Source organism: Phyllobates terribilis, unplaced genomic scaffold, assembly GCF_046119375.1.
Source record: "Phyllobates terribilis strain yellow unplaced genomic scaffold, ASM4611937v1 Scaffold_2__4_contigs__length_985480577, whole genome shotgun sequence".
Classification (NCBI taxonomy): Eukaryota; Metazoa; Chordata; class Amphibia; order Anura; family Dendrobatidae; genus Phyllobates; species Phyllobates terribilis.
In genome coordinates, this window is record NW_027362762.1 from 849,062,561 (window position 1) to 849,075,297 (window position 12,737).

General features: G+C 46.2%; 1 protein-coding gene across 4 annotated transcripts in view; it reads right to left on the minus strand.

Moving 5' to 3' along the window:
- Nucleotides 1-11,866, minus strand: part of RAB34 (RAB34, member RAS oncogene family) — a 41,095-nt gene extending 29,229 nt beyond the window's left edge. For 2 of the 4 annotated variants that reach the window (XM_073670777.1, XM_073670775.1), the window contains exons 1-2: nt 11,553-11,859; nt 381-456 (exon numbers count right to left, since the gene is read on the minus strand). In XM_073670777.1, coding sequence (XP_073526878.1) covers nt 381-434 — 54 coding nt within the window. In that variant the 5' untranslated portion in view covers nt 435-456; nt 11,553-11,859. Of the gene's footprint in view, nt 1-380; nt 457-9,993; nt 10,242-11,552 lie in introns of those variants that run through there. The other 2 variants (XM_073670778.1, XM_073670776.1) reach the window with 2 other exon arrangements.
- Between the last annotated feature and the right edge of the window lie 871 nt (nt 11,867-12,737).

Consider the following 12,737-nt stretch of genomic DNA (forward strand, 5'->3'; position numbering starts at 1 on the left):
CGCATGTGAATCCGCATGTATTCCACATGTATTCTGCAGGAAAAACGCATGCACAATCTGAATGCGTTTTTTCTGCCAGGGAGATGCAGAAATGCTGCAGAAATTTTCTGCTTCATTTCTGCATCGTGGGCACATAGCCTAAAGTGAGGCATATCTTAGCTATATTTCACCTCTTTAAGAGATGGTAATATGCCTTTAAATGTACTTACTTTGAATTTCCAGCCACATCTGCTTGTAACCTGCAGACTGTAATACTGATATTGCAGAATCTGATAAAATGGAACATTTTATTTCTACTTGTTAATTATAATTTTAAGCAATGCCTTGGAAAAATGAAAGGAATGGGGCTCAGAATATAAAGTAGTAACATGTCTTCTTACCTGGGGGAGCTCTGCCACAATCCGATCTCGCCGCACTGGGGGTAGGACGCTCATGATTAACTCTCAAGTCTATAGACTGTGGACAAAAGAAATAGTTTTATGTTACCCTACACCGTACAAAACACAACTACTTCTCAACCTTTCCCTCCACCCCCCAAAAAAATAAAAAAATTAAAGTTTTCTCGTTTGCACTCGAAATGTAAACAGCATTTACCCATACAAGAAAAACTTTTGTGCTCAGAATGTCTGAATATCTTTATCTGAAAAGCCAGTGAATTATTTAGTTATTCACCGGTTTACATTTACATTGCTTTAAACCTGCATGGTGACCCCAACCATATTTGCGTTCCCTTCATTCCTTATGACCAAGGACACAATTTTCTAATTCCCTTTTGTACATTACGTATATGGACAATGGAAATGTTTACTAAGAAACCCCCATATTATTTCCAACTCCATATTTATTTCAAAGAGAAAGTAGTAACAGGTCCTCTAGATGCAGGAAAAGTTAACATTGGAGTTTTGGTAGTTATTATTATTATTATTAATTATTATAGTGCCATTAATTCCATGGAGCTTTACATGTTTAAAAGTTTAAAATGTTTTAAAAAGTGTAAAAGTTTAGTTAAAGGGTTTGTTTAGAAATGCTGTATTGGGGTCACCATAGCTTGCACAAGATATATGTTTATGAACAGTACCCCAGGCTGCTGATCGGAGCTCTATTCAGTCAGTGTAATATCACCCTGATGAATCACATCTTATAGTAGTGCTATATTAAATGGGTCTGTCTACTGTCAGATTCCCTTTATGTACTAATATTCTTTCCAAGGAGAATTAATATTATATCTGCATTTGTATATTACTCCAGGAGTCATACCTAAGGCTATGTTCACATTACCCTAAGAGCCTCCAATTAATAAATACACCAGCGAAAACGCCTGCTAAATACATTAAAGTGCACGGACTGCTGATTCATGCTGCCCGAACCACGTATGGCTCAGAATCAATCTGGCTGTGTTATTGCAGCCGTATAAGTTTTACTCTGAAATGCTGCGGTGATTCAGATAAAACACTTTTAAAAGATCGCCACGGGACAAGTTGAAAAGGTTAAGATGCAGGACCTCGGTGGCTTTTCCCCTACTCCTCCTCTGTTTCACATAGGATGAGACCTGTCAATGTAGAGAAGCGGGGCGGGGAGAAGACACTAGGGACTTTTCACTTTTGGAAGCTGTATGGACTAATATAAGATCTATTTAAAAGATACACTGTAAACTCTTTCATGATACATCCAGTACAGGCGTTATCCGAGATTATTTTATTTTATTACTATGGGCCTAAGAACTAACAAGCAAGTAGATGCTAACTACCTACCTGTTCTACCCACTCCTGGTTTCTGCCGGCTCAGATCGGTCACTGACAGCTCCTGCTGGTGAATCTGCGGCTTCTGCTGATGCCACGTCAACAGAGCAGCTGCTTCTCTTCCGCTCTGTTGACGGGACATGACTGTTGATGTCATACTAATTGACAGACAGCTCCCTGCTGTCTAACTGCGGGAAAATGGCTGTCAATCAAACTGAGCAGCCCAGAAGAGGAAGAGCTGCTCTGCTAATGTGAAGCAGCAGAATTGCCGGCAGGAGTGGTACGTGACCGCTTTGATTTGGCTCTGGGCAGAACAGGCAGGTAGTTGCTAGTTCTTAGTCGCATAGTAAGAAAATAAACTAGTCCCGGATAACTCATTTAAACAGCTGCCATTATTGACTATAGGTGACAGATGCCACTGTAGCATCTACCACAGACATCCATCACACATAGGCTATAATGGCATTGATTTGAATGGAATCTGTCAGCAGGTTTTTCTATGTGATCTGACATCGGCATGAGGTAGGGACACAGAACCTGATTCAAGTGATGTATCACTTAGCTTACTGGGTGCAGCAGTTATGCTAGAGTCACAGTTTTATCTGCTGCAGATCTAGCAGAGCTCTGAATGCGGAGCTGTATATAACCCGCCCACACCACTGATTAGCAGCTCTCAGTGTACAATGTATAGTTACAGAAAGTTGCAAATCAGTGCTGGGAGAGTGGTTGGACTAGGAGGCAAGGTCAGTTGTCCTGTAATGATAATATCCTGCTGATAAAACACTGATTGTATTTAAACAACAAAACAAAGCCCAGTAAGTGACACATTACTGTAATCACACTCTCTACTCCTACATTTTGGGGCTCTCAGATTACATAGCAAAAACCTGGTGACAAATTCCCTTTATGGATCTGGTCATGAAAATATTTACAGTTGCAGCCGTCAGCCATATGATTTGTTGCTACGTTACTGACATCACCGCTATTCACAGTCGCCAGGCATAGGCGGATTATAATGAGGGCAATCCAGGCGACCGCCCGGCGCCCCGAGCCTGCAGGGGGCCCGCGGCTTCCAGGCGGGGTGTCTAATGCCGGATTGCCCTCATTATATGTGCGGGCCGCCGCGGCACATAGCAGTAGCAGTTGCGGGAGGGGGGGCCCCGGACTGCTCCTCCAGCAGCGGCCGCCGCTACTTCTTCATCGGCCAGGCCAGCACTGCAGCAGTTAACTTCCCTGTGCTGGCCCGGCCGCGTCACTGCTAGGAGACACGGCCCTGTGCGCGGCTGTGTCTCCTAGCTCTGACGTCACGCAGTACGCGCCCGGCCTGTACTGCTACTTACCACCGGAGAGGAGAGAGAGCAGGCAGGAGGAATGGAGCCGGGGGATGGTGAGTGTGTGTGTGTGTGGGCAGATGTGTGTGTGTGTGTGGGCAGATGTGTGTGTGTGTGTGGGCAGATATGTGTGTGTGTGTGTGGGCAGATGTGTGTGTGTGTGTGGGCAGATATGTGTGTGTGTGTGTGGGCAGATGTGAGTGTGTGTGTGTGGGCAGATGTGTGTGGGCAGATGTGTGTGGGCAGATGTGTGTGTGTGGGGGGGGGCAGATGTGTGTGTGTGTGTGGGCAGATGTGTGTGTGTGTGTGTGGGCAGATGTGTGTGTGTGTGTGGGCAGATGTGTGTGTGTGTGGGCAGATGTGTGTGTGAGCAGATGTGTGTGTGTGAGCAGATGTGTGTGTGGGGGCAGATGTGTGTGTGTGTGTGGGCAGATGTGTGTGTGTGTGGGCAGATGTGTGTGTGAGCAGATGTGTGTGTGTGGGCAGATGTGTGTGTGTGTGTGTGTGGGCAGATGTGTGTGTGTGTGGGCAGATGTGTGTGTGTGTGTGGGCAGATGTGTGTGTGTGTGTGTGTGGGCAGATGTGTGTGTGTGGGCAGATATGTGTGTGTGTGTGGGCAGATGTGTGTGTGTGTGGGCAGATATGTGTGTGGGCAGATGTGTATGTGTGTGTGGGCAGATGTGTGTGTGTGTGGGGGCAGGTGTGTGTGTTTGTGGGCAGGTGTGTGGGCAGCTGTGTGTGTGTGGGGGCAGCTGTGTGTGTGTCTGTGTGGGCAGCTGTGTGTTTGTCTGTGTGGGCAGGTGTGTGTGTGGGCAGATGTGTGTGTGTGTGTGTGTGGGCAGGTGTGTGTGTGTGTGTGGGCAGATGTGTGTGTGTGTGTGTGTGTGGGCAGATGTGTGTGTGTGTGGGCAGATGTGTGTGTGTGTGGGCAGATGTGTGTGTGTGTGTGGGCAGATGTGAGTGTGTGTGGGCAGATGTGTGTGTGTGTGGGCAGATGTGTGTGTGTGTGGGCAGATGTGTGTGTGTGTGTGTGTGGGCAGATGTGTGTGTGTGGGCAGATGTGTGTGTGTGGGCAGATGTGTGTGTGTGAGCAGATGTGTGTGTGTGTGGGCAGATGTGTGTGTGTGGGCAGATGTATGTGTGTGTGTGTGTGCAGATGTGTGTGTGTGGGCAGATATGTGTGTGTGTGTGGGCAGATGTGTGTGTGGGCAGATGTGTGTGTGTGTGGGCAGATGTGTGTATGTGTGTGTGTGCAGATGTGTGTGTGTGGGCAGATATGTGTGTGTGTGTGGGCAGATGTGTGTGTGTGTGGGCAGATGTGTGTGGGCAGATGTGTGTGTGTGTGTGGGCAGATGTGTGTGTGTGTGTGTGGGCAGATGTGTGTGTGTGTGGGGGCAGGTGTGTGTGTTTGTGGGCAGCTGTGTGTGTGTAGGGGCAGCTGTGTGTGTGTGGGCAGCTGTGTGTTTGTCTGTGTGGGCAGGTGTGTGTGTGGGCAGATGTGTGTGTGTGTGGGGGGGCAGGTGTGTGTGTGTGTGGGGGCAGATGTGTGTGTGTGGGCAGATGTGTGTGTGTGTGGGGGCAGATGTGTGTGTGTGTGTGGGGGGGGCAGGTGTGTGTGTGTCTGTGGGCAGGTGTGTGGGCAGCTGTGTGTGTGTGTGGGCAGCTGTGTGTGTGTCTGTGTGGGCAGGTGTGTGTCTGTGTGGGCAGATGTGTGTGTGGGGGGGGGCAGGTGTGTGTGTGTGTGGGCAGATGTGTATGTGTGTGTGGGCAGATGTGTGTGTGTGGGGGGGCAGGTGTGTGTGTGTCTGTGGGCAGGTGTGTGGGCAGCTGTGTGTGTGTGTGGGAAGGTGTGTGTGTGTCTGTGTCGGCAGGTGTGTGTCTGTGTGGGCAGGTGTGTGTCTGTGTGGGCAGGTGTGTGTGTGGGCAGGTGTGTGTGTGTGTGTCTGTGTGGGCAGGTGTGTGTGTGTGGGCAGGTGTGTGTGTGTGTGTGTGTGTGTGTGTGGGCAGATGTGTGGGCAGGTTAGAAAGTCTTGCCCTGTTGGACACTACACCTGACTTGAGGCCACCACCTCTTGGTTGTCCAATGTTCTGGCTTCTCTAGGGCTCTTCTCAGATATTCATTATACCAGCTCCCCAGAATACCAAAGCTAGGGTGGGTGACCGCGAGCCCTGGTGGTGGCCATAACTGCGGCCACCCAGGGGCAATACTCCATAACAACAATCCCCTGAGGTGGTGTAGGATGTAAAGACCTATTCACACTACATTCAGCGCTGCATTCAGGTCTTTACACAAGGCTTACAACTGAATCCCTGAAATTCAGGATTGTGCTGTCTGAAATGAGACATCTGAAAGCAGAGCAAATGGAGCCTGAAGATTCAGACTTTAGCCTCGGTTTGCCTTTGTTCAAATCAATGGCTATGTCAAGGCACATCTGAATGCCATTTTTCAGGGATTTAGATAGAAGCCTGGAAAGAGGAGATGAATGCATTGCAAAATTCAGTGTGAATAGGCCCTTATATCTGGAGTCTTGATATTGATGCCACATGCATTTTACTTGTTTTTAACTTAAAAAAAAAATTCACACACACAAATTATACACACACACACACACTATACATACACACACACAGATGTGTGTGTGGGCATGTGTGTGTGGGCAGGTGTGTATGTGTGGGGGCAGGTGTGTGTGTGCGCATGTGTGGACAGGTGTGTGTGTGTGTGTGTGTGTGGGCAGATGTCATTGTGTGATGTCTGTTTGTAAGTATTTTTGTGTTTCAAATGTGTTTATGCGTGTCTGTATATGTTTGTGTGTGTGCATGACTGCATGTGGCCTCCTGCTGAGTATAGTTGGCGCCGTGCGGCCTCCTGATGTCTCTGGGGGGGGCGCCGTGTGGCCCCCCGCTGTGTATAGATGGCTACGTGCGCCCCCCCGCTGTGTATAGACGGTGCCGTGCGGCCCCCGCTGTGTATAGATGGCTACGTGCGCCCCCCGCTGTGTATAGATGGCTACGTGCGACCCCCTGCTGAGTATAGATGTTGCCGTGCGGCCTTCTGCTGTGTATAGATGGCTACGTGCGGCCTCCCGCTGAGTATAGATGGCTACGTGCGGCCTCCCGCTGTGTATAGATGGCTACGTGCGGCCTCCTGCTGTGTATAGATGGCGCCGTGTGGCCTCCCGCTGTGTATAGATGGCTACGTGGGGCCTCCCGCTGTGTATAGATGGCTACTTGCGGCCTCCCGCTGTGTATAGATGGCTACGTGCGCCCCCCGCTGTGTATAGATGGCTACGTGCGGCCCCCCGCTGAGTATAGATGTCGCCGTGCGGCCTCCTGCTGTGTATAGATGGCTACGTGCGGCCCCCCGCTGAGTATAGATGGCGCTGTGCGGCCTCCTGCTGTCTCTGGGGGGAGCGCCGTGCGGCATCTATACTCAGCAGGAGGCCGCACGTAGCCATCTATACACGTATACTCAGCAGGAGGCCGCACGTAGCCATCTATACACGTATACTCAGCAGGAGGCCGCACGTAGCCATCTATACGGTGCCATCTATACACAGCGGGAGGCCGCACGGCGCCATCTATACACAGCGGGAGTCTCAGTGCTTTGCAAGAGCAGTCAATAAATTCTGCTTGACTAATTCTGAGCACCATAAAGTCTGGTTCGCTTATAACCTGCTGTCTTCATTTTCAGCTTGCTGAATTCTAACTCATTTACTGTCATTCGAGACGATGCCTTTGCTGGTCTCTTTCACCTTGAATACCTGTAAGTGCTCCACTTAATGTCATATTTTTTATTCTGTTCTTCTTCATCTTTTGGCATGTGCAATTGTATGAGCAAGTATTCATATGAATTTATGACCTACTTAAACCTTCGAGGACCTTAAATTTTATTCAATCAAATTTTTTTCCAGTTTAAAACTATGGGACATATATGTGCCTTGGTCCTCAAAGGGTTTTTAAAGGGGCTGCAAACATAAATACGAAAAAAATAATTCAATTAGTGCTTTTTGTGTTCATTTAATTTTTATTTGAAGTCCATTTTTTTTATATACCTTCAAATTAAGCCCTACCCCATGGAATGAAGCCCTACCTACATGACATCTGAGAGCTACATGGATCCCGCTTGTGAGGTGCCTGTCCGTCACTACTATTCAGTTTTAGGGTCCACTCACTAAGCCATATATTCTCTCATGCAAGAGAATAGGGCCAATTATGCTAATGACACTCGGCTCAAACTCTGTCAGAGCTTCAACTGAGTGTGATCCGATTCTCTCGCAGCACAGATATGGAGAAGATGGAGAACTTAATTTCTCCATCTTCTCCATAGTCTCTTTGAGTGTTCATCGGACTGCACTTGGATGACATCCGAGTGCAGTCCAATGTTTTACGTGCACCCATAGACTTGTATGGGTGCACATGGTCCGAATATCGAATGAGATTATTTTCTCATGCCAATAATCGCAGATCTGCACTGTCCCATAGTATAACATAGGGCCGAGTCCTATCCGATAAAACATCACATAGCATTCGGCCGTGTTATACGACAGTGTGAGCGAGCCCTTAGAGTCAAGGAATATTTACATGCAGATGATGATATTACTCTCCAAGTGTATATTTTTTTAGGCGAGTTCATAGTAAATGCTTTGCCTTTTTGACATGTGATCAACTAAAGAACAAGAAAGATTTAGGACCTCCCCTATAGAGAAACGGAAAATAGTTTGGAGGACTTGCATGTCCTTTTTTATTTATTATGAGAAAATCATAAAAGATCCCGTTTTTTAACCATGCTGTGACTTTCTGCTGAGGGAGAGGGAGAGAGCTGCCCTATTCAGAGTCTGTAATAAGACCTGCTGACAAAAGTGTTGAAGATACAGTCTAATGTGAATTAACAATGAAAAAAAGTTAATTTCACAAATGGCTTGTATTTTTTTAATACAAACTTTTTTTGTGTTTACAGCTCCTTTAAAGGGAATCTGTCATCAGGTTTTTGCCACCTAATCTGAGAGCAGCATAATGTAGGGTTAGAGGCACTGATTCCAGTAATGTGTCACTTACTGGGCTGCTTAGTGTTGTTTTGATAAAATCATTGATTTGTCAGAAGGTAATTATCACTAGATGACTAGTAAGTTCTGTAGGACCCCACCCCCATCACTGATCAGTAGATTTCTGTGTACACTGAGCATGGGCAGAAAGCTGCCAATCAGTGGTGTGGGCGGGGCTATACAGAGCGCAGCATTCAGAGAGCTGCTAGATCTGCAGCAGATAAAACGGTGATTTTCTCAAAATGACAACAAGCAGCTGAAAAAGTGACACATCGCTGGAATCAGGGTATCTGCCCCAATATTGTGCTGCTCTCAGATGAGGCAGCACAATTAATATTGTGCCAAATTAATTTCCCATGAACTATCACATGATCTATCACAGGGGATCATGTGACATGTCACGTGATAAATCAGGTGTAGGGGGGGGGGCCCGTGCCTTCTAAACTGCCCGGGGCCCTTGCTACTCTTAATCCACCCCTGTCGCCAGGTATAGACGTCACCGCTCATCAGAGTCGCTGGCTCACTCTGCGCTCAGCGAGGCCCGGCGACTGTGACTAGCAGTGATGTCTGTAAAGTTACTGCTATTCACAGTCGCCTGGGTTGGATTCGGGGAAGCTTCGTGGGAATCGCTGAACTACGTCAGACTTGCGTAGGAACTTTTTGTTTAATAAATCTGTGAACAAGGGACAGTATCTTGTTTTTATTTCTCTTTCTTTATGTTTTTCAGGTTTCCATTTGAGGACAACGTTGGGATTCCCTGGACCACGTTGGACCTGCATAGGTTTTTTAAAAAAAAAAATTGGTGAACCAGGGAAAGTGTTGGGGACTGTGTGTTCAAATAAAGTATTTTTTTGGTGCGTGTGTTTTTTTGTTTTTTTTTACTGGATTAGTAAAGGGGGTGTCTGATAGACACCTCTCCATTACTAACACTAGGGCTTGATGGCAGCTGCGATTTTTGACAATTTACAGTTGGCATCAAACCCAACTACCATTACCCCGATTGCCAAAGCACCAGGGTAATCGAGAAGAGTCGGGCAAAGCGCCGCATCTAATGTGATGCACCACTTCTGAGGTGGCTGTGGGCTGGGAGTATTAGGCTGGGAAGGGCCCAATAACCATTGACCTTCTCAGCCTGATAATATCAACTCACAGCTGTCTGCTTTACCTTGGTTGGTTATCAGAAATGGGGGCGACCACACCTTTTTTTTCATTTATTTATTTATTTATTAGATTAATAAATATACAGCATCCAACACACGCACGACACTAATTATCTATTTACTGTATATCTATCTATCTATCTATATCTTTGCACAACTTTAACACCTAAACATCTTAAATTTCTATTCTGCATTCTATTCTGGAACGTGTCACACGGATGTCACAATTTATGTCATCCATGTGCACGATCACTGAACGTAATGTCATCCGTGCTGCCAGAAAAAAAACTAACATGTCTACATGTGGGTCACACGGACACACTTATGGTTCACACAGACACACGGTCCATGTGAAAACACAGACATGTGCGCAGTACTATAGATTATAATGTGTGCGTGTGTATGTGTCTCTGGTATGTGTGAAAACGGACGCCACATATACCGGAAACACGGACGTGTGAAGGGGGCCTAATGTGTGTCTAGAAAATCCACAGGCGCTACAATTCCAGCTCAATAAGCATCATCCTATAGTAAGTACAGCCTGGGGCAACATACACCGAAACACTGAGACACAATAACAACACAGCTTCCTGTGGGATTACTGCACATTTTCCATGCGAGACATTCAGAAGAAGAAATATTAAGAATCAATGTGTCATGAACGAAAAGTCAAGAGAAGCCTTAAATTACTTTCCGAAAGTTAATAAAAGAAACATCTTACCTCATTCATGAAACATCTCAAGAGAGAGAGTTTACATAAAGCCCAGTGTGTGCCGCAGACCCATGCTGGATCATCCCATAACAATGGGGCACAAAGCCTGACTGGGGCAAAATCTGCAGAACTCTGGCCGTAACATGAGAGCAGGAAATTCCAAGAGATCTGAACCGCATCTAACCCAGGCACTAGTCCTACAGCCTGGGAGGACTGATCCTAACCAGGAACACAGGCATGGCAACGGCTTGTAACAACACAAGGAGCAGCCACAATGGCTCTGACAATGTACAATGTGCAGAGCGCAGCTACACCAGTCCTGCCACCACAATGCATACAAAGCCATATCCGTCCCCCATCCTCAGTTATATTTACCATATTGATCGCCGGTCTTATGCACATGGTGATCTGTTCCCTTTATAGATGTGTAGTTTTTTGTTATTTTTGCACCTTAACAATAAGGATTGTAATCCCTCGTAGACTAACTCTCTTCTACCTCTGTAACATGTTATGTATTGCTATACAATTGTTATATACTGATACCTTGATTGTACCATTTTGCTATTAACATAACCCAGGAATTAAAGGGCTGTCTGTGCGCCAATCATGGGAAGTCGAAACTCTGCAACCAGCTGAGTGGGTTGTGCCACCATTTCCATAACTTCCCTAAAAGTGAATGGGGTTTGTGGAGACATCGAGCACAGAGAGCTAGCTACTAGAGTTAGGGCGTATTTTCAGTTAGAGTGCCATGCGTTAAAAAAACGGATCTCACTCGGACCAATGTTATTCAATGGGGTAGTGTAGATGAACAATTTTTTTTAACTGACTTGATTCTGTATGTGAACAAATTGCAGTCTGCACATTTTCCTCCGAAAATTGGATGAGCCTCACATATTCAAGCCTATGGGTGCCTGAAGAAGATCGGATGCCATATGAAGCCACAATAAAGCATCCAATTTTTGGGGATACATTGCAATCCTGTAGCATAGTAAACTGTAAATGGTCCTGTAAATGATTAATAGCTGCTTGAAAAAAAAAATGGATTGTATACGGATGACAAGTAAGAAAAAAATCGTCCCACTTTTCTGGCTGCAGCTCTGAATGTTTTTTTTATGAAGTAGTGAGACCCCCGCCTCAGAGCGAATGTTTCTCAGGACCTGGTCCACTAGCCTTGTCAGTAATCTACGACCCGTGGTTTACCGTAACGTCATAATGTGACATCATGCCAGGATGAACAATCAAAAGTAGCGCCGTGGATGACTGAAGGAAGGAGGAGGGTCTCAGGGCTCCCATCCAGCTGCCATGTTGGACGCGGTCCTGCCAATCTATTTGCACCAACTCTTCTACCTGCGCTGATTTTATAACATGGGCGTTGTGTAATGGCTGAGATGGGAATACTCCTTTAAAGGAACTTTAGAATTAATAATAAGACATACAGTAATATAATCAACATAATCTACCGAATTATCCCAATATTTCCATAAAGACGGGATTCAGGAGCGCTGCTCCAGACGCCATCTGTTGTGCCTGGCAGCATTAATGAATAGATGTTGGAGACGTCGGCTTACCTGGCATAGAAATCAGCAGCAGTGGAAATAGTGTCACGTTGTTCCCCACTTCACAAGAAGTCAGGCAGCAGTGAGGGAGGCAGCAGAGGCGGCCCAGCTGCCGGCAGCTGCTTCTTATTACTGTGACTCAAATATCTGAGTGGCCTGGTTATTATTCCTCTGCCCTGATTCCTCCCCTGCTGCTGACTCTTGTGTTCCACCCTGAAGTGTGAGGGGGGATGAGAGCAGTGACTAAGTCCCTATGATGAGGCTTGTTCAGCCCCAGGAAGTTCTCCTGTGCCCCCTGCTGAGAGGAGAAGCCACAGAAGTGTCAAAGATGGAGAATTAGCAGTGATTTCCATAACCTCCCCCTCCAGTTAGTTACCACTTCATTCCACTTCTTACATCCTTTAGCATATTAACATTGTCACTCTGGTTAGCGATCAAGGAAGGACGCCAGCTGCCAAAAAAAAAAACAGAAATAAGTACAACGTTTCGCTCATATACAGTCCATTCAATTTCTTATGTTGAGGTTATGATTGGTTCCAAAGGAGAGGGTTACGGACTATCCATCACTGTTCTATGGGCAAAAATATCCAAATCCAATGAAAGTAAAGCTTGTGGAGGACATAGGTTTCTTATAGAAAAATAAATCCATGAGAGATTTCCTATTGCTTTCAAAAGAGATAATAATACATTGAACTACTACCAGATACGTAGGATAACGCCAATGTTTGCTAGAGGATTCTTAACACATATTGGCCCCATTATGAGGTGTAAGGTAACAGCTATAGTATTTTTCTGAATTTTCCAAATCTCTACCACTTAGGTATCATTAAAACGGTTTGAAAAATATCCCGTCCATTAGGGAATAACTTTCCAATTGCAGGAAATCTGACCCCTGGGGCCACCAATGGCTGATGGAGCAGTGGTCGATCTCACGCACTGCTCCATTCACTCTTAATGGAAGCGCTGGAGATTGTTGAGCGCTGCGCTTGGCTGGTTTTCGGCACTCCCATTAGTAACATAGTTTTTAAGGTTGAAGGAAGACTATGTCCATCTAGTTCAACCCATAGCCTAACTTGTTGATCCAGAGGAAGGCAAAACAAAGCTCCACATTGGGGAAAAAAATTCCTTCCCGACTCCATACGACAATCAGACTATTTCCCTGGATCAACGCCCTATCAAGGAATCTAGTATTTATAA